This window comes from Brachionichthys hirsutus, unplaced genomic scaffold, assembly GCF_040956055.1.
Source record: "Brachionichthys hirsutus isolate HB-005 unplaced genomic scaffold, CSIRO-AGI_Bhir_v1 contig_564, whole genome shotgun sequence".
NCBI classification, from domain to species: Eukaryota; Metazoa; Chordata; class Actinopteri; order Lophiiformes; family Brachionichthyidae; genus Brachionichthys; species Brachionichthys hirsutus.
This window is the reverse complement of record NW_027180698.1, coordinates 29,053-48,713: the sequence shown is the minus strand read 5'-3', so window position 1 is coordinate 48,713 and position 19,661 is coordinate 29,053. Positions and strand designations below refer to the sequence as shown.

Below are 19,661 nucleotides of genomic sequence, written 5' to 3'. Positions count from 1 at the left end.
GCCGGCCCCGCGGCAAAGTCGAGCGCTCCGGGACGAGAGGGGACGACGGGAAGCGTCACCGTCAGCCGTCGTCTCTCTTTGTCGAATGTCGCCGCTCCTTCGTCTTCGTCCACGGGGTAGGCTAGCGGCAGCTCCAGCCGGTACGCCGGTTCCTTGGACTCCAGCAGCAGCCTCCCCTCTCTCACCTCCAGGCTCGCGTCCCTCGCTGCCCTCAGGAGCGGGAGGTCAACGGTCACCACGATCTCTTTGGGCCTGCAGCCTCTGATCGCGTCTCCGGAGCGAGCGAAGTCCTGCACGTCGGTGGAGGATCGGTACTTCACCGCGTGGCTCGGTCGGGTTGGAGCGGCGCCGCGGCTTCTTGTCTCCGGGGGCTTCGTGGTAGCAGCTTGCCCGATCGTTGGCTTCTCATCCGGGTACGGGAACGCGAGGGGGTCGGGCTCCTCCATGGGTCTCTTCTTCTCCTCGTACCCGGGTACGGGCCCCCGGATGACACACGGCCGCGGGGTCCCTTTGTAGCTGGCGCTGGACTCGCTTGCGTTGTTTTCATCCAGAGTCACGTCGAAGGAACTCTGGATTCCTCGCATCGCGGTGCTCGCCACCACGTCCATGAAGCTGGCGCGTCGGTTTGCCATGTGGAGAGTTTCCGGGTGGAATATGACGTCGTAGATCACCATCTTGTTCCCTTTGGGGTCTCTTTCTGGCCTCCCCGGGTGCAGGAAGTGGGGCAGGGTCCAGCGCCGCCCCCCCGCTGCTGGCGCGCTGGAAGGCGGCTCAACCCTCTCATTGGAGCAGATGTTGATGAAACACTCCTGCTTGCCGTCCACACTCGTCTTGAGGCACCGGAATGGTTTCGGGTGGACAAATTCAACGTCCTGTCCTCTCTCCCGCTCCATAATCTTAATCTCCTCTTCATACCTTTTCTGGTTTTCGGGGTCGGATAATTCTTTGGCAAAATCCGTAAAAATTCCCAAAAATTTCTCGTCTTTGAAAGCTTTTGACAATTTGTCCATTTCCTCCGCTGTTATGTCCAGGTCTTTCAGTTCATGTCCGAGTTCCATTCTGTAGATAACGAGGAAAAACAAAATACAAATCCGGTGGATGACGTTAATCTCTCAAGAAACTGTCGTTAAAGCAGCAAAAATAATCCGGGAGAGAAATTAGCTGAATGTAAAAGAGTGCAAAAAGTCGTCGTCACCGTAATCTAGTAGAATCGGGAGCTGTTCAGCATCAGTTCAGCTGCTGTGTTGATGTAACTATGGCAACAGTCAGTGGTGCAACATGAAAATACTTCCCTCAGAAACAAGCGGACAAGCTTTGATGAATAATTTACAAATACCAGCCGGAGTATCTGTAATTATGGAATTAATTCAAACACGGTTAAAAGCCACGACAAACGTAGCTGAGCGTGTTAAACAAACATTTTAAATATTTTGATTAACGAATAATAATGATAATTAACGAAATTTGTGAGGACACAGTAAGTAAATACATTTAGTCTGGGTTTTATTTATTATTATTTAAAAATGTTGAAGATAAAGGCACCTCGAACTGTATTTGACAGCAGTTTAATATTACAAAATAAAAAAAAGTAAAGTAAATGTGCAAACGGGCATCATGTAAGAAAAACATAAATAACAACTTATGTCTATAAAAAATGAAATTGAATCGAAATGTAACAATGTAAACACCAGAAATATGAAAATAATAAAAAAAATGCAGAAGGGTGCAGAACACAGCAACACAATAAAGTCCTCATTGTCCTGTTCTTCTTGTATTTATTGAGGGAGTTCAAAAACAGGACAGAGACGCTGACAAATAAGGAAGCAAGATGTTTGGCAAACAGCGTTGTTTGTTCCCGGCTGAGGAAACCAGCTCTCGACCATTTAGTCTTTGCCGCTGGCAAACTGTGAAGGAATGCCCTTTATATTTAGTTACACAACACAGCTTGTCACACTTTCTGCAACCACATAGACAATTGTATTTCAGTAAGAATATAAGTGTGACTCTTTTACCATTCTATTAAAATAGACACATTTTGTTTTATTATCCACAAATCTATCTATCTATCTATCTATCTATCTATCATCATGTTCATATTTACAGTAGCTATCCTGTCTAAGGATCAAATTGTGACCAATAATAGCGTTGAAAGCCCTTCACAGAGCCGTCTCCACGCAGGATGGCCCTCTCCGAGTGATATAACGCCTTACTTCCCTTCCATCTTCCTCAGATCGATGCACGATGAGAACTGGGAAGAACCGGGCATCCCGATAGGTCGGCGGACTGTCACTGAGTGCCAGCTGGCTGGAGTCGGAGCGGCGGCACGGCCCCTCCCCGCAGCGGGGCTCAGACAGGTTGCTGCTGCGGCTCCTCCACAGGGCCACGGTGCAGTGGGAGCCGTGCATGCGACAGAGGGAGAAGCGGGACGTGCCCGGCGAGAGGTGGGAGTGGAACAGCGCTCTGCGGCAGGAGAATATAGAGGAACAGCTGGAGCTGGTGGCGATCCTCCCCCTGCCTCCTCCTCCTCCTCCTCCTCCTCCGTCCGGATTGCTGCATTGCTCACAGTTGTCCTGGCTCTGCAGGGCGCCGTAGCTCCGAGATGTTCGGCTGCTGTCTCGGAGGAAGCAGTTTGACGACGCGCTGCGCTCCACGTTGAGCAGCATGGCCTCGGAGTAGCTGGGAACCACATGGCGGTTGCAGCGTACGTGCCACTCTAACTCAGTGCTATCCAGCGTGTCTACTCTGGGAATAGCACAACCGGCGTCGCTCCCCAAAGGCCTGCCCTCGTCTGAGGAGGGGCTGCTGCCGTGCCTGTAGTCCAAGCCGAAGAGCTTCTCTACGCGGTAGTGCGCGTAAGCAGTGCGGTACTCTATCAGCACTCTCAGCGGCCAGGACAGCGTCAGCAGAGCGGCCAGCCAGAAGGCCGCCTGAGAACTGTACCAAGGCATCCTCTCCGGATCAATGCAAGCGATCAGGCTCTCTCTGAAGTCCGTGTTCTTCAGCTGCATGCCCTCCCTTGCTTCCATGTAGTCGTCCAAGCCCTCACTTTCGGAGAAGAACCTGGCCCTCTGGTTGAGGTAGTCATTTTCTGGACCGGCTTCAGTGAAGCTGAAGCATTTGGTGAACCGTAGCCGCGTTGCTCGGCGCTCCTCCAAGCCTCTGAGGTCGTGCGACACATCTTTCATCCCACAACGGCTGTAGTCGAACTCCCCCTCGGCGACATGGGTGTTTACCCTCTCGTGGTACACCTGGGCGGTCGTGTAGGCGTCCCCGTTGCGGTATCGAGTGACTTGCCTAGTCCGCCGGACGAAATGGTAGCTGACGGCCTTCCACCAAATGCACGGTTGGGCCTGTCGCATGCGCAGGACGCGCTCATACACGCCGCCTACGTCCGCTCTGCACTGCAACTTGTCCCCGGCTCTGCAGTGCCAGCACTCCACCATGTACGCAACGTAGAGCATCACCAGGAAGGCCAGAGGGAGGTAAATGTAGCCGTCCGAGCAGGGGCTGTCGTGGTAGATCATCGAGTGCCCTCCCATTCCGACGCCAGAGGCCCCCCTCAGGGAGGAGGGGAAGGAGGCCGTGAAAGAGGAAGTAAGAGCCGGGTTGAAGCTGATCTTAGTGACACGGGTCAGCTGGCACCAGGCCACCACGCCCAGGCAGCTGTACATGAGACAGGAGAGCAGGAGACAGCGCCAGTGGGACGTCCGGCAGACGCAGGCCCCCAGGGACTGCGTCACTGGATGCTGCTGCAGCAGAGGGAGAGAGAGCGATAGACCGATGAAGAGGAGGCACTTATCGTAATGAGCCCCTGAAATGAAGCAGTGACATCACGACTTGCAGCAGAATCGGTCGGTGCTGCGTTATATGCTGTGAGTTACCGCTGATACGTTTATGGAGTGAAATGATTTATGCTGACAAGCAGCCCATTTATTACTGAGCTCACATAAATCACATAAATACTCTCATGTACACATTTTATTTCTTATCTATGGCTGGCTACTTATTTAATATCACACAACGAAGAGTCAGTAAACACAAAACGGTATGATGGTCCAAACGCAAACATTTAAACTTGCACTCATCGGACAAATGAACGCCTACAGCCATGGTCTGCTTTTGTGTTTGGTTTGTCAGTGAGTCTGTTTCCATCTAACTTCTCTCTGCAGCTTCCTTCCTCCCTATTCAGAGAATCAGGAAACATGTTATTACAATGCATGTGTAATCTAAATTTAATAGGCATATATGATGCACTTTATATGAGTTGGGTTTTGCAGAATTTTTGCATTTTCTTGCACTTTTCAAAAGTGCTTATTTATCTGAACTATTTCAATTCAATGCTTTTTTTTGTTTGGGTCTAATTTAGTAATAAGATAAAGTCTGGCATGTGTTCACAAACCTCCTCCTCTCGGACGTCGCTTCCAGCCGGTGCCTCCTCTACCTCCTCCACCTCCTCCTCCTGCTCCTCCTGCTCCTCCTGCTCCTCCTGCTCCTCTCCCTCGGCATTACCGGGAGCGCTGGTCGCCGTGTCCTCCGCAGGTCCCAGATCAGAGGAGAGCATGCTGCTGCACTTCTCGCATGTCAGAGAGAGATGATAAAGGCACCGTTTTCCTTCCTCAGCGTGCTCCCCCCTTTCGAGCCCCTTCCAGCCTCACTCCGTGTGGGGCCGGAGCCAGCAGGCTGCTGCTGCTGCTGCTGCTGCTGCTGCGCCGAACCGGGACCCCGCGGAGGTCCGGTCAGACCGGACTGAGGGGGGCGGGGTTGAGGGATTTCACCGCAGCAGAGGCAGCAGAGGTTAACCATGATTGGGAGAGTGAAAGCTTATTCTCAAATACCTGTTTGATGACCTGACATAGTGTTTATCCGGGTATTCACGCAGCTCTCCAGCGTCGAGAAGCAGACAGGAAGTGCGAGATGCTGCGTGGGGTCTGAGGTAAACCCTGCCAGCAAAGGGCGCCAATCCGAGAGAGTTTATTATTTTGATGGCAAACTTCTCAAATTTAAATAATCATTTAAGACATCTAAACCGCGACATTACCCCATAATCTTCCACAGAAGGATGGATAGTGTCGTCGGAAGTGTAGTCGCACGACTTTTATTTTGAAGGCTGAGTTCGGTGCATCATTGAAACTCTTCCGTGTGACCAAACGAGCTTTGTGTATCACGGATTCAAGGTTAGCTAACGCCAATCTAAATACTTCAAAGCATCATAAACAGACGCATGACATAAATATTGATGCTTATTGTGTTGGGTAATTTTAACTTTACTATAATTACATTTGAGCCTTCGGGCTAGCTTCAAGCTAACGTTAACTGCGTTTCATTCGTGACCAGCGTATCGGACGCGCGCTTCCGCGCATGAGGTGTTGTTTCTTTTTGAAAACAAAAACAAAAAAACAAATCGTGATAAACAGACAATAGCTGTTTCATTAGCAGAACTTTGTTGCCTTGTGTCACACTTGAAACTCGTAGATAAGGTTAATTGGCCACAATATTTGACCAAGTTAGGTCTTAAACTGAGCATAATTTTAAATTCACTCTATTTTCTTTAATTGAATTAATTAAGTCTGCAAATAGACCAGCGTACAAATCTAGAGGACAGCTTCTGTAAGTGTCAGCTGAATTAAAACACCGTAGCTGCTGTCCTAATGGCATAAAAGTCATTTTTGCGGGTCTCGTAATCAAAAGAACTTTTCACCCGTGTAGTCTTAAGTCATTCAGGTAGGATTCAGTTACCGGTATGTGGTAAAGCATTCATTCAGACACACGTTCAGAAACACTGGCATTAAATGCGATCCTTTGTGTCCTTCAGAGGGATGTTGCGACGTCCCGATCCAAACGATTCCGAGGCCGATCTCCTGAGAGAGCAGCAGCAGTTCCTCGCCTCCGGCGCCTCCTCTGCTGCCAACGTTGTCCGGCGTCCCGACAAGAGGAGAGGCCAGGCTGGAGGTGAAGAAGAGGAGCACGATGGGGACGAAGAAGAGAAGGATGTGGTCACCATGGAAGGTAAACGACATCCGTCTATTGTCTTTAACATTGAAAATATTCATTCCAGAATGGTGTAATTTTTTTCGGTTATGTGTGAGTGTGATTTATCCGTATATAAGATTGCTCAGTCACTTCTCTTACATTTCTAGATCTCCCAGACCAACTGCCATCTCTGACACCAGCCCCCCGTAAAAAGTCTCGATTTAAAGCCGGCTGTGTGACTTTCAAGGACGAGGATGCCGAGGAGCGACTGGACAGACACGACGCTCACGTCAGCGCCGTCCTCTCCAGGATCGTTGTAAGTGCCCGTTGTAAAGTGTCAGGTTTCAATCGTCTTATTTTACCGATGGATCTGCGCCATTCTTCTTTTTGAAGGAGAGAGATATCAGCTCAGCTCCAATATCTCTGCCAGCGCTTACAGGCGTGGCCTTCCCCAGAGTGTTGCACCGCTCCGAAAACAGCTGTCAGGTAAATTATTTTCAAGGCCAATGCTTCAAATCGTATCGTTTTAGAACCTTTCAGATGTTTAATTCGTAGATTTATTATTCCATTTCCAGTAATTGAGACAATAAAAACATGTTAAATTTGTCTTTACAACCAGGTGCCGCTGTCGATGTCCGGGGGGAAGAAGAGTATCTTTGCACGTCAGATTGCAGCTCAGAGAATCGAGGCGGGACAGACGCCTTTCCTCGTCGCGCCTGGAACCGCTCTGACCCGTGAAACCAGTATGGACACGGATCAGGGTGACGCCGTCGATGATCGTAAGTAGAAACGAGCCGTGTGATTATAACCTGCTCCTCAGGGAATTTACTTGATGCCTTTTTTTTTCTTTGTCTCCTCGCATTTGCCCCCCCTCGCTAGTGCAAACGACAGATTCAGGCCCCAGACTCATGTCGGGAAAGGGGCTCAAGGGTCCAGAAGGCTCCGCGGAGACATTACGGATCCACAGGGAGAACCAGGCTAAGCTCCGGGGAATGTCTCGGTCTGAGATACTGGAGGAGCAACAGAAACTCTTATCTCAGCTCGGTAGGCGATGACGTCGTCCACACGGGGATGTGATCTGTGTTGAGTTTGATTCTTGCGTAATCAAATGCATCCAAACCATTTTTTTGCATTGTGTTGGCGCCGCTGTGTAGAACACAATTACTTCTGCTTCCCAGATCCGGGACTGGTGGAGTTTGTTAGAGCTCGCAAAGCCCAGAGTGTCCCGTCCTCAGCCTCGCCATCCAAACAGCCCCAGGGCAACAGCGGGGAGGGGGACTTTACCCTTAAAACTGTGAGCAGGGAGTCACACTCCTCCGTTGCTGCTGTGTCTCTGAAACCCCAAGAAGCAGCGATGGAAGGGGAGGAGGAGGAGGAGGAGCAGCTGCCTCCTCCTCCTCCTCCTCCTGCTGCTGCTGTGACAGGTAGGATGGATTCAAGATAAGCACATGTGAGTTGTATTTACCCTGCCATTTGCTAATAACATCTGGAGCTGCTGCAGATGTGCTCAATTTATGTGCCTGACTCTGCTTAATTCACATTACTATTAAATTATTGCTGTAAAGTCTGAGTGTTGTAGAATCCGCCCATCTGCCTGTCAGCTTTCTTTGCCTCCCCTCCAGCCTCAGTCTCTCTGCTCTCTCCTTCTCTCCTCGCTCTGCCAAAGCCGACATTTTCTATTTGCATAACTAAAGATAGATTATTTTGCTACATGGCTAAAATCCAGATCATTGATTTCACTTTAGCGGGATTGGCAGAGAGACCAGGCGGAGCCAGAAATATCCACTCTCTACAATTACATTTCTGCAGATAATTCAAGTAAACACTTGAAGAAAGTGTCGTGGATAGAATGGAGACAGATCTTACCTCTGCGTTTTATAACATTCTATTTTACAAAGATCATGAATCAGCTGAGCTTTTTCTATTGTTGCTCGATTTTCTACATATCATGAGAATTATATGACAGAGTCTGAAGTCCTGCAGCATTGTGTCTGTTTGCATCGTGCCTACTTTGGCGGCCGCTTACTTGTGTCGCTGTGCTTTTTCCTGTCGGTGCGTTCAGGCCAGGATCTGCCGGTGAAGCCTCAGAGGGAGTGGGTGCACATGAATAAAATGGAGCCAGAGAAGCTGCAGTGGATGAGAGACTTGCCTGCACCCAGGAAGAAAGGAACCAAGGAGGTAGGGAGATATTGCTTAAATGACTAAAAGAGCCGAAATAAGCATTTGGTCTTTCCTGTACTTGGGCTTTACTGGCAGTAAACACAGTCTGCGATTTCTCCGTAGGCCATGCAGGCTCGGTTTGACTTTGCGGGGGCCTTAATTCCACTTACTGAGGATCTGCCCACCCACTTAGGCCTGCACCACCATGGAGAAGAGCCCGAGGTCAGTCAAGAAAACAAAAAAATGCTGTCTCACGTTCATCTTCAAGTCTTGAATACCATTAATAAAGCGTCATTTTGTTTTGCATTCAAAAAAAAATAAAATCGAGGGGCCGACATACATTTTAATATTTTTCAGTAACAATACAAAAGCATTAATCGTGACTTTGAGGATTTTGTCTCCAGCGGGCGGGATACTCCCTGCAGGAGCTGTTCATTCTGTCTCGCAGTCAGCTCATCCAGCAGAGAAGTCTGGCTCTCGGCACTCTCGCCAAAATTCTCTCAAAGGTATGGCTCGCACGCGTTTACGCCGCTCCGCGTGTCGTCAGCGTCTCCGTCCTCACGCCTGTCTCCTCCCGTAGGCTCGCGCCGGGGCCTACGCGTCCGACCTGAAGGGCAGCGTGACGTCTACGCTGCTCGACGCCGGCCTGCTCTTCCTGCTGCGCTTCGCTTTGGACGACGGCGTGGAGGGGGCGATGTCCGCCGCCGTCCATGCGCTCAAAGCGCTCCTTGTGTGCGGAGACGACGAAGTAAGACAACTCGGGAGTGTGACGTCGAAAGGGAAAATGAAATGATGCGGACTGTAGCTTCCTGAAACAACGTCTGGTTCCTCATATCCGGAGTGTTTTTTGCTCCTCTAGGAGTGCCTGGACGGCACCTTCTCCTGGTTTCGTGGCCTGGCTTCTTTCCCTCTGCTGCCGTCGGCTCAGGAGGAGGAAGACGTCGAGGATGAAGGGCTGCCAGAAAGTTTGAGGGAAACGGCTAAGGAGAAAGAAGAGAGGACGAGCGATCACGCCGTGGCCCGGCAGGATGTTGTCAAGGTGAACAAGCGGAATTCGTCGGCTTTGGATTCAGCTTTTCCTAGATTTGACAGTCTGTCGTGACGCTGCCTCTCCTGTTTTGTCTTCCAGGGTCTGTTAAAGATGAAACTTCTCCCCAGGCTGCGTTACATCCTGGAAGTGGTGCGTCCTTCTCCTCGGGTGGTTCAGGATGTCCTGGCCGTCATGACTCGTATCGCAAGGCACTCATCCTCGTCAGCCACACAGGTACGATTCTAAATCCCAGTCCCTTAATCTGTAAACTGAATCCGTCTGTATCTAAAATGCGTTTCACTCTCAGGTGCTGGACTGCCCTCGCTTGATGGAGACGGTGTTGTCAGAGTTCCTTCCCTTCTCTTGGACGGCACCGTCTTCGCCCGTTCCCCCGTCTGTTTACGGACTCCCTCTGGCCAGCGCCGTGAAGATGCTGAGAGTGTTAGCTACCTCTGGCAGACACGCCTGCGCCAGACTGGTAAGTGCTTTCATATGAGTGGGGCAGTGGCCTCAGAGAGTAGTGATGCATGCGTGTCGTTCATATTAATTATATTTGCTACCACAATCTGAATTATTCCATTATCCTAACGAGCGGGCGTGTTTTTCCCCTCTCCCAGTTAAACTCTTTTGGACTGAAGGAGCGCCTGCCTCATCTGCTGAGTGCCGATCCCAGTGAGCTGCTCCTAGAACCGAGCGAGGCCCTCGGGATCGCCGCCGAGGCCTACAGGCTGTGGGCCGTAGCTGCCGGCTACGGACAGGCGTGCAAATTGTACATGTAAGAGGAGGCTGTCATGCGGGGTGCAAAGCGGAATTAAAACAATCACACAAGCGTCTGTTTAAACGGGTGTTTACGATGCTATAGGAGTTGTGCACGTGGTTTTCTTCAGAAGCTGGATCGGAAACAACTGGACTATTATAGGTTCACATTCTTCAGGCCGTGAATAGAAGTCCACTTGCCTCTGATTCAACCTTTGAGGATTAGTCCACCACGGTCTCTATACCCATAAAGTGACTGCCTTTGTGTCCCACAGAGACCTGTATCCAAGCACAGCAAAGGCCTTGCAGTCCGTTCACAGGCTCGTGTCCCCGTCAGAGCCGCTGCTGCCCCTGCAGCTCCAGCGGGTCCAGGCTCTGCTTTCCTCGCTCACACAGGTCACGCACACCGCTGGCAGCCACCAGGAGCTGCAGGCTGCTGTGGTCAGGTACAGATGAGGATTTATGCTGCCTTATCATTCCGCTCTGTGACACGGAAGCTTCACACGAGCCCTTTGAAATCTCACCCGCCCAGCTCTAAGGGAGAGGAGCGCCCGCCTCCTCCTCCGGTATCCTGGGGTCAGGTCACAGGGTTGAAGGCGCCCCTCTTGGGGCATTTGAAGGGGTTCCTGAAGAGCCTTGATGATCCCTTTCAGAGAGAGAGCAGCCTGACTGTGATACCCGTTTACCTGGTCTACTTGGAATCTTACTACCAGCAGTTCTCCAGACAGGTAAAAAAAAGAAAAAGAAAAGCAATATAAAATGCAAATTGTCAAAGGGTGATTACTAAAATGTGATGTCTTCAGAACTGCTTCAAGCCAGTAGAGACACTTCAAGAACTGGAGCAGCTGACCTCGGAGGTTCTCCTGCCCCTACTGTCCCACCAGGCTGTTCAAGGACAGATGAAGAACCTGAAGTAAGTCTCAGACAGGTGGCAGTACTTTTGCTTATCTGCTCTTGAACGATGTGAATAGCACAGTCTGAAAAAAAATATTATAATTTCTAATCTTATTTTCCTTAAAATGTGTTTTTCTTTTCACACCAAGGTCTTCCTCTGTAGTATGTAATATGAAGTCTGGTCCTTCGGACCTGGAGTCCACTCCCAGCCTCCCCGGCTTGTCATGCCCAGGATGGAGGGACCGACCAGGGCTGGTTGCTCCCAGCTCTCCCTTCCCTCTCCTCACAGGCCTAGCGCTCCTCCTGGAAACGATCACAGGCATCCACAAAGGCCTTAGCGGCAAGGTGGGTCTCAGCGAAGAGGAGAAAGCGCTCCTTCAGCCAGATATGAGGAACTAATCAGTAAAGATTGCCTTAAGGTGCACCAGGGCACTTAAATGTTGCCCTTTCACTGAACTAGGAGCACATCCAGGTGTATTCTGCTGCTTAATTATGTTCATCTTCCCTTGTCATTGTTTGTTCATCTTCTCTAGTTCACTGGTCTCCTCCTGTCTGACGCCGTGCACGGCTATTTGCAAAATTGCAGTCAGGCTTCACCCACCCTGTCTCACACCAGGGGCTGGCTTCTCCGCCACGAGCATCACCTCCTCTACCTGCTGCTCAGGCTGGCCCTCAGGCTGGTAGGCGCCAACGCAAACACTCAGGAACACTATTCTGGAGACATGAAACACACTGTTTAGATTTTGTTTCATTCAGCAACTGTTTCCAGCTGAGTTTAGTAATAATAACATGAATAATTAATAATAATAACAATATCATTCCGGTTTCATCTGTCACATACTGATTGTGCTACACTGATGCCATTAAGATGTGTGTTCTTTTCATATCGCCGTTTTCAGGTCCCCACTGAGCCACAGATTGCCAAGCATGCCCCGCTGTACCACCAGGTGGCGCTGGTTCTGCTGCCATGGCTATTGCCAGGCAGCGAGTACGTGGCACATGAACTGCTTTCCACCATCATTTTCAACAAGGACTTTATATCGTAAGTTTGGAATTATTATTATTATATTCTTTTTCTTTATTTTGTTTCATAGAAAAGCGAATGAAAAATTATTCTTGTAAATGAGACACACACACACACACAGATTCACGCACGCACTCGCACGCTACGGACAATTTAGTGTAACCAATTCACCGAAAGTGCATGTTTTTGGAGGCGGGAGGAAAGTGTAGAACACGGAGAATCTATCTTAAATTAAATTGAGTTGGGACTGTGTCAGGTGAGCCCACATCCTTTGCCGCTGCAGTGCCACTCAGTTTCTCTTTGCTCTCCAGAGAGGGCCACAGCGGAGGACCTGAGGCTTTAGAGATGGGGGAGCTGAGGCTCCAAGAGGGAATGCGTCGCCACGCCTCTCCCTCTTTCCAGACTGTTGGAGCTCTCCTGAGAGAAGCCTGTGTCCATCTGCCGTCCATACGAGGGTGCTTCCTCACTCACCTGGCCCACCTTGAGCCATCTGTACTGGTGTCCAAAGACGCTCTGCTCGGCCGCAGCCCGTGGATCAGCTCTCACCTGCTCCCGGAGCTCACCGGCCCCACCTTGCCATCCGATTGGCCGTTTCTCCCGCTCCTCAACCTGTATGAGCAAGCAGGTGTGTCAGACGGTGGAGGGCTAGTGGTGGAGGAGCTCCCACAGGGGGCGCTGCAGGCAGTGACCCACTGTCTGCAGTGGCTGCTGCTGCTGGAGGTCTGGAGAGAGGAGGCTCTAAAGGTACGGAGTCTCGTCAGGCCACGTTGTTTATGTAGCACAAAATCAATTATTATCAAAGATCACTGTTTCATTCATATTAATTGTTAATTCATCCAGAACATGTCATGCTTCTTTTTTTAGGTGATCCCTCCTGTTGCCAAGCTCGCCCGCCTGTCCTGCGTGTTCCTGTGTTCCAGCGACTTGTTCCTGGAGTCACCTGTTCAGAAGCTGACATGGGGTCTGTTCAGACTCCTGACCAGGCCAGTAAATGTTCATGTCCTAGCATTGAAGGCTAACATGACTTAGCTGCAGCCGAGCTCAATCTCTTTCATTTACAGGCCATCCAGGCTGGACTCCTTGGACTTGAACGTCCCTCCTCCGGGTCTCGCCTCCTTCCAGGACCTGTACACTGCTCTCCTGACCCAGTATGAAGCCGTGTCCTTTGGAGACCAGCTGTTTGGCTGTTGGGTCCTCTTACCCTTGCAGAGGAGGTACAGCGCCACCATGAGGCTGGCTGTGTTTGGCGAACATGTAGGGATGCTGAGGTCACTGGGGGTCACGCTGGAGCAGGTAATGAGGTTACCGCTCTTTATGGTCATATGACACATGACTGTTTAATGTATTATCTCTCTGACTCAGTCTTTCTGTTCCTGAAGCTGTCGGTGCCAATCGAGAGGTTTACATCTCCCCCTGAGGACTCCCTCCCTCTCCTCCGTCTCTACTTCCGCTCTTTGGTAACAGGGACCCTGAGGCTCCGCTGGTGTCCTGTCTTGTATGCCGTCGCCTTGTCTCATGTCAACTCCTTCATCTTCTCGGAGGACGCTGCAGCACAGGTTCGAGCAGCACGTGGCACACACACACACACACACCTCTGCATCGACTGTAAATCATTTTGCGACGGCAGTTACTCTGGATTTAAGAAATGACTCCAAGCCTGTCTTGCTTAATTTGTTGTGTTATATTTATGTTGAGAATGCGCTTTGTGGTTTCCTAAATCATCCAGGCTGCCTCCGGTAACGATGTTTCAGTCTTTATCTACTCAACACCCTTGCAGATGTTGTTCTCCTGAACAACTGAAAAAAGCTGATTTATTTCCTCATGTGTCCTAATCCAAATATTTAAAACTTTAAATGAACTTCATTGATCTTTTTTTAAGATACCGTCTTCATCATACGCCGTGTTGAATGCTTGCATTGCATGTACACGTTCGCGTTTATTTAAACAACATCCAGCTTCTGCATAATCTTTTTTAATCTGAAGCAACTATCTTATTTAAGTTTATTCATTCATGAAAAAAAAAGATCTTAACCTATTAATTTATAGAACACACCAACTTATTTTATTCATTGATACTAAAATATTTTCCTCTCAAATTCAGTTACAACTTCATCTATTTGAGTTGCATGTTTGTGAATACACAATGACTGAAGTATTATTTTTTTTTAATTCTGCTTGCCGGAACACAGGCACATATGTTCTTTTTTTTTTTTTATAATGCGCTCATATGAAGCCATCTTGAAAATGACGGAATCGTGTTATTGATTAGCCCGGAGGGAAACCGGAGCCTCTGGGTTTGTTTTAAATCATCTACTCCGCTCTTTAAGACTTGGGGTGTTAATATCCCAGAATAGGAAACACATTTAGTGACTTCACTTCAATGACATTATTTAAACACACACTTAGAGCAGTGGAAAAACTTTCTTATAGATGAGAGGGTAGTTTTATTTAATCTCCTTGGCCTTTTCCAGGAGGTTGAAGCGGCTCGACACAGCATGCTGAGGAAAATCTACTACCTGACTGATGAGGTAATCTCTCCTCCTCCATGATTTAGGTTCATGTGACAAACCAATTTCCATGCTCCTTTTGACCCCCACATCTTCCACGTGATCGTTTTTCTGTATATATCGTTTTATACTTTGCTGTTATAAGTTGTTTTTACACCAGCGGTTCTACTTCTTCTTCGTCTCACCTCCTCCTCCTCCTCCTCCTCCCTTTCTTGTCAGGTGTTAAGGAACCATTTGTTGCTCTTCCGTCTGCCACAGCAGCACTCAGAGTTCGGCTTCGACGTCTACGATCAGCTGCCTCCCATCAGGGCAAAACGTCTGGAGAGCATCCTCAGACAGCGGGACAGTGGCGGTGACAAAGCAGACTGAAGATCAGAGGGGGAGCGAAACAATGCAAAGACGAGATATACAGGGGGGGTATAGTCTGGGACTGAGAGTAACTGGAAGTACAGAATAGAGCATGATAAAGAAAGGTTGGTGTTGGGAGACAAAGGGAGATATTCCACTAATGTCATCCAGATTGGCCAGAAGAATATTGGATGAAGAGATTTAGATTTCGCCAGTAGCATAAAAAAAGAAAGAAAAGATTTTCAGTCACTTTCTTCTTGTGAAATAAATGTTTTCATTTGTTATATAACATGTAGAAAATCATCTGACATCTGTGCTCAATCCTGCCTTAACTGAAACACGACCAGTCAAGTTGACCCGCAGATTAAATCCAAGATTAATTCATATGGCGTGGATGCAACGTAGCATCACTTTAATGTTATTGTGAGTCTGATGATCTTAAAAAAGCAGATCCTGACAATTCTTTGTGTCTCAAATGAACTACTGAACTAAAAGTGCCTGAAATGGTCTTTTTTGTTATTTCATGTGCAATCTGTCGTGTATTACTGAATCCCCATGAATCATAATACCACAATCTGTGCGACAAAACAAACATGCTTTCAGCGGGGTTAACAAATGAAAACCACAGGTAAAAAACAACAACAACAATTTAGAGATTGGGGGTCTGGACAACTAAGATAATTAGAATGCATTGTCCTCTTACAGCACCATTGATCAATAACCCTCTGAAGTCCTTCAAACACAAAAACAGTTTCATTGCAGCGAAGCTGCCCTGAATGTTGCCTGTGGTGAATGGGATGTGGAAAATGCCCCGAAAGCAAGTGCAGTGGTTTTATTGATCTTGACAGGCTGTTTGTCATTTCATTAACACAATATGTAGAGGATTTAGGAACTAATGAAGCCTAAACCGCAGCCATGTGTTTTCTTAAAACTCAATATCTGGTGCCATCTTTTTGTTATTTCTGTTACTGATTATTCAATATTAAGTCAGCACTGGGAGGATGAACAACAACGTTTCACAGAGGTCCTTGTAGACAAGGAAGTAATGCATGAGGTTTATTCTGCCTGGCGCGTGGGGATGACATTCCAATGTAGCAGGAAGTCTGGTCACAAGACCATTGATGGAATCTTGTTATTTGACTACACACCTTCCTTCAGTTTTCTGTCTCCCTTATGACTTTTAGCTAGCTAGAAAAATAAGTCATGGTGTTTTTTTATGTCATGGTGTCTCTTCCCCCCCCCCAAAAAAAAAAAGATTTATGGAGGTCACAAGTAACAATTGGCCTGGGTGCAGATTCTCTTTCCTGAGTTGTAGATCTTTCCAGCTTCTCCAGATTTACGTTTGAATGCTTGGTTGCTTCTCTGATTAACACACTCTGCATTTCTCATATTGGTCTATGCTCTTTCCATTTCCTAATGATGTATGTAATGCTCTTTCCATTAGAATTTGTAGACATTGTGGAGGGGGTGGGGCATGGACCAAGTAAGCCAAAGAGCCATCTGATTGGTTTTGGTGAAGATAAATTATTTGGTGTTTGTCTGTGCGTCATTCCACTTCATAAAAAAAACACACAATTCCCTCCATCCATTTTCTTGTACGTAAGACGATTGTCTTGTCTCCAGCTGCTTTTCAGCCTTATGGGTCACGGGTGTTGCTCGACTAGTCTATCTCAGCTTTTTTTGAGAATTGGGGTGGGTTGGGGACGATACTTTAACAACTTTATATCCCATTGCTCAAAGTGAATCTCCTCTGAATTCAGAATCCTTGGCAGCTGTTGCACAGGAAATTAAAAATAATCAAGAAGCCAAAAGACCTCAGGGTCTGTCGCATTATGCTCGTAAGGTAATTCAGAGGATCAGCAATGGATGCAAGAATGTCGAAGCTCCAACCCTAGTTGAAGACTAGGGAGACTGAGTTCTTTCCAAATAGCTAGAAGAGATTAAAATCTCTGTATCACAATATAACGGGGTAGAGAAGTCGAGACGCTGCATCTTTGAGGTTCTTCCCTTGATGAGCAATAATGTGAATCCAGAAATGGTGCAGAGGCCACTTTATCCAGAGTGTATGAACTGTCCTGGTGCATGGAGGGCCCTTTTGGGTGGTGTGGAATTGATAATACAATGAAGTAGACGGGTGAAAACACATTTCTGAAGCAAATGCAGTGAAAATAACACAGCAGCTGTGCTGCAAAGGCAGTTTACATTAAGCCCCTAAAATACTGAACATCATATACTAGTGTAACCGGATGATTGGGGTTAATTGGGCAGGCAGGTGTGGGAGGGAGCACCTGTGGCCCATTTACCGCTGATTGGGGGGGGGCGTATATAGGTGCTTCCCCTCCCTCGTTCCAGGTCCTCATTTGTGTTTTCCCCATCTCGAAGGCAGGTTGGTTGTAGACTGTCACTGCCGTGTCTCTTCTTTTCATTTGTTTTTAGAGTGTAAATAAATGTTTTGAATTCCTAATGCCGTGCTGGTCATCACTGTGAGCGGACCTGTGGGTGGGGAAACCCGCTAAAACGAGTTTGGGACCAACGGAACAAATTAAATAGATCTTTAGGTTGCAAGTCCTAAAGTGGCGTTGTCGGCAAAGGTCGGACCGTTTGGCCCCATATTCCCAACGCCACACTAGTATAAAGAATAAAGACATATGCACAAGCATTTCGAGAGCCTCAATCTGCTCCATTTCTAATGTTCCTTAGTGCTGCAAACAACACTGCAGTCAGGAGACTGTGTCAGAAAGAGGTGAAATGACTGCTTACTTGCTGCAGATGTAGATAGTTTCTATGGAGGCGAAATCACTCTTAAATCAGGAGCCAACACAGATGTGAAAAGACAAAAACAATATTGTCCAGCCTCATTATGATAATTTTGATTTGATTAAATATGATCTATTTCATTATCTTTAAAAAGCTTAAATTGCCCTCTTTGATGTTTTGGAAGTTGGCATGTCGGCCTTTTGCTATTAATGCAGTTTATTGACGTCGTGGTATAAATTAATAAATCTCTTACTCCAGCGCTCGCAGCAATTGCTGAAATCTTCTAGCACAATGTGCATATGCTGTCAGGTGTCGATGGAGGTTCTCAGTTCACCCAGTTCACGGTAGATCTCTGTTTGAACAAAGTGAAATTGACTTTGGCTATGCTTTCTTGGTGTTTTCTTGTCCCAGGGCTTTGAACTATACCGATCTTGTTTGAAACATTGGCTGTTGAAATATATCTGGATTTGTTGTTGGTCCTGTGGTTGAGTATCCATCAGCTATTTCACTTTGCCTGACAATTGGCTGAGCCATCAATTGCGAAATTGTTTCCAAACAGGGGTCACACACAATGTTCCGTCTAAACTGCGCGCCTGAGTAATTACGCACAGCTAATACGGTATTCGCGCAGCAAAAATCTACGTTGCGCACAAAAAAAAAATCAAACCAAAATTGAAAATAACATATAATTCACAGTGCACATCCTTTGCTTGTTCATTTTCTATGTTTTATTTGTTGATTTTATCTCTTGTTTTTATGCTATTTATTTTTATACTATTGTGCACTTTGATATTTGCTTTCAAATGTAAAGTGCGTTTAAAATAAGTGAAATCAAGGGTTATTTGTGCCGATTCCCAAGTGCTTTAAAAAAAAAAAAAAGACCTTTCATAAAGGCATGTCTAAAATTGTGAATCCAAATCATGAGACTCAAGTCCACAACTGTAATGATTTAAACTGGGGCACCTATTTCTTACATCCTTTACAAGTGTAATTTCCATGTAATGATAAATTAAATTGGAAAATATAATCACTTATCATGTGATGTGGATTTTAACAACAAACTGCCCCCCCCCCCCCTGCCCAAAAAAAAAGAAATTTTCTCTCAGCACATAGAGGATCATTGATCGCTTTAATCTGCTGTTATCCTGTGATGAATTGAGTAAGAAAGTAAGAAATTCAGCATGAAATTAAAGGCACGATCAGATTTACACGCTTGTGTTTACTCATCTGTTCTCTGACTGGGAGTGTTGAAATGGTTTCCCACGTTGGAGAATGTGGCACAAATGTGTTATTTGTGATAACAAGCACCAAATTGTCAGCAATATGTTTTTGATTGAAAAAATAATCTGCTAATTATGAACAATCACTGTTGTCGTAACGGATCAGCTGCATAAGTGCAATAATACCCTCATGTATTATGTATTAGGCAGTGGCTCAGTTGGGAACCAGTTAAGCACTAGTGCCATAAAGATGTACAACAATTCTGAATAAATTATGACGCCCTTGAGCTCAGTATTATCATTACCTCTGTGTCCTATTTGTGTTTAACTTCAAGAGGATTTATGTGAAGATAAATTATAGTGTTTAATAGATTTGTATCCAAAGAATCATTAAAACAGACAGTTATACAGTTATTGTGTTATTATTTAAAAATAAAAACAAACCCTTCTTTTTTTTTTTTAGCTCAGAGAAAGATGATTTCTCTTTATTAGGCATTTGTTGCTGATTCATATAGCACAGCTGCGGCTGCTCTGTCTGACTGTGCTAGAATTATGCAGGAACAACATTACAGATATGATCTGGGAAATTCAGAGGCCAGGCCGACAGACTGAACTTGTTTTTATTAAGAACCACTGCAATCAGGTGTCCTTGGCCTGCAGCCAGGTTTAGTCACAGTAGGTGGTTGGTGTCAAACTAACCATGTGAAAGTCAGAAAAACAACACACATAGTCACCCAACTGTCCACATGATCGTCAGACCGCACTAATCCTCCCGTGCTCCGTGGTCCGGTTCTGATGCTCACATGGTCGTCACAGACAGGACGCGGCCGGACTACACAGCCCCATATACACAACACAACTGGGATGTTATGCTGTCCTCTCTGTCAGGACCAGCATCTACTTTTTCTGCAATTTGTTCAACAGTGCCACCACGGTGGGCTGACTTCCTTTCCTCTTGTGCAATAACAGGCCTTTGGCTGCTCACGTCCCTGCTC

General features: G+C 47.2%; 3 protein-coding genes across 3 annotated transcripts; 1 reads left to right on the top strand and 2 right to left on the bottom strand.

The window, feature by feature from the left end:
* Positions 1-6: 6 nt before the first annotated feature.
* Positions 7-1,058, bottom strand: LOC137916454 (protein kintoun-like; the record flags this gene model as incomplete). Its single annotated transcript, XM_068759477.1, has 1 exon — positions 7-1,058. A coding segment is annotated over exon 1 (1,052 nt), but the record flags the coding sequence as incomplete, so codon positions are not given.
* Positions 1,059-2,156: 1,098 nt separating this feature from the next.
* Positions 2,157-4,561, bottom strand: LOC137916455 (transmembrane protein 151B-like). Its single transcript, XM_068759478.1, has 2 exons — positions 4,400-4,561; positions 2,157-3,749 (listed from the first exon to the last, which is right to left on the bottom strand). Exons 1-2 carry the CDS (start codon positions 4,559-4,561, stop codon positions 2,157-2,159), a joined length of 1,755 nt encoding a protein of 584 aa, XP_068615579.1.
* Positions 4,562-5,816: 1,255 nt separating this feature from the next.
* Positions 5,817-15,174, top strand: LOC137916453 (RNA polymerase II-associated protein 1-like). Its single transcript, XM_068759476.1, has 26 exons — positions 5,817-6,006; positions 6,138-6,286; positions 6,364-6,456; positions 6,590-6,749; positions 6,850-7,014; positions 7,149-7,394; positions 8,033-8,148; positions 8,254-8,352; positions 8,535-8,636; positions 8,711-8,878; positions 8,990-9,169; positions 9,260-9,394; positions 9,468-9,638; positions 9,778-9,935; positions 10,192-10,362; positions 10,449-10,644; positions 10,720-10,829; positions 10,960-11,155; positions 11,344-11,490; positions 11,710-11,852; positions 12,146-12,578; positions 12,699-12,817; positions 12,896-13,127; positions 13,214-13,390; positions 14,306-14,362; positions 14,561-15,174. Exons 1-26 carry the CDS (start codon positions 5,817-5,819, stop codon positions 14,708-14,710), a joined length of 4,263 nt encoding a protein of 1,420 aa, XP_068615577.1. The 3' UTR covers positions 14,711-15,174.
* Positions 15,175-19,661: the final 4,487 nt, after the last annotated feature.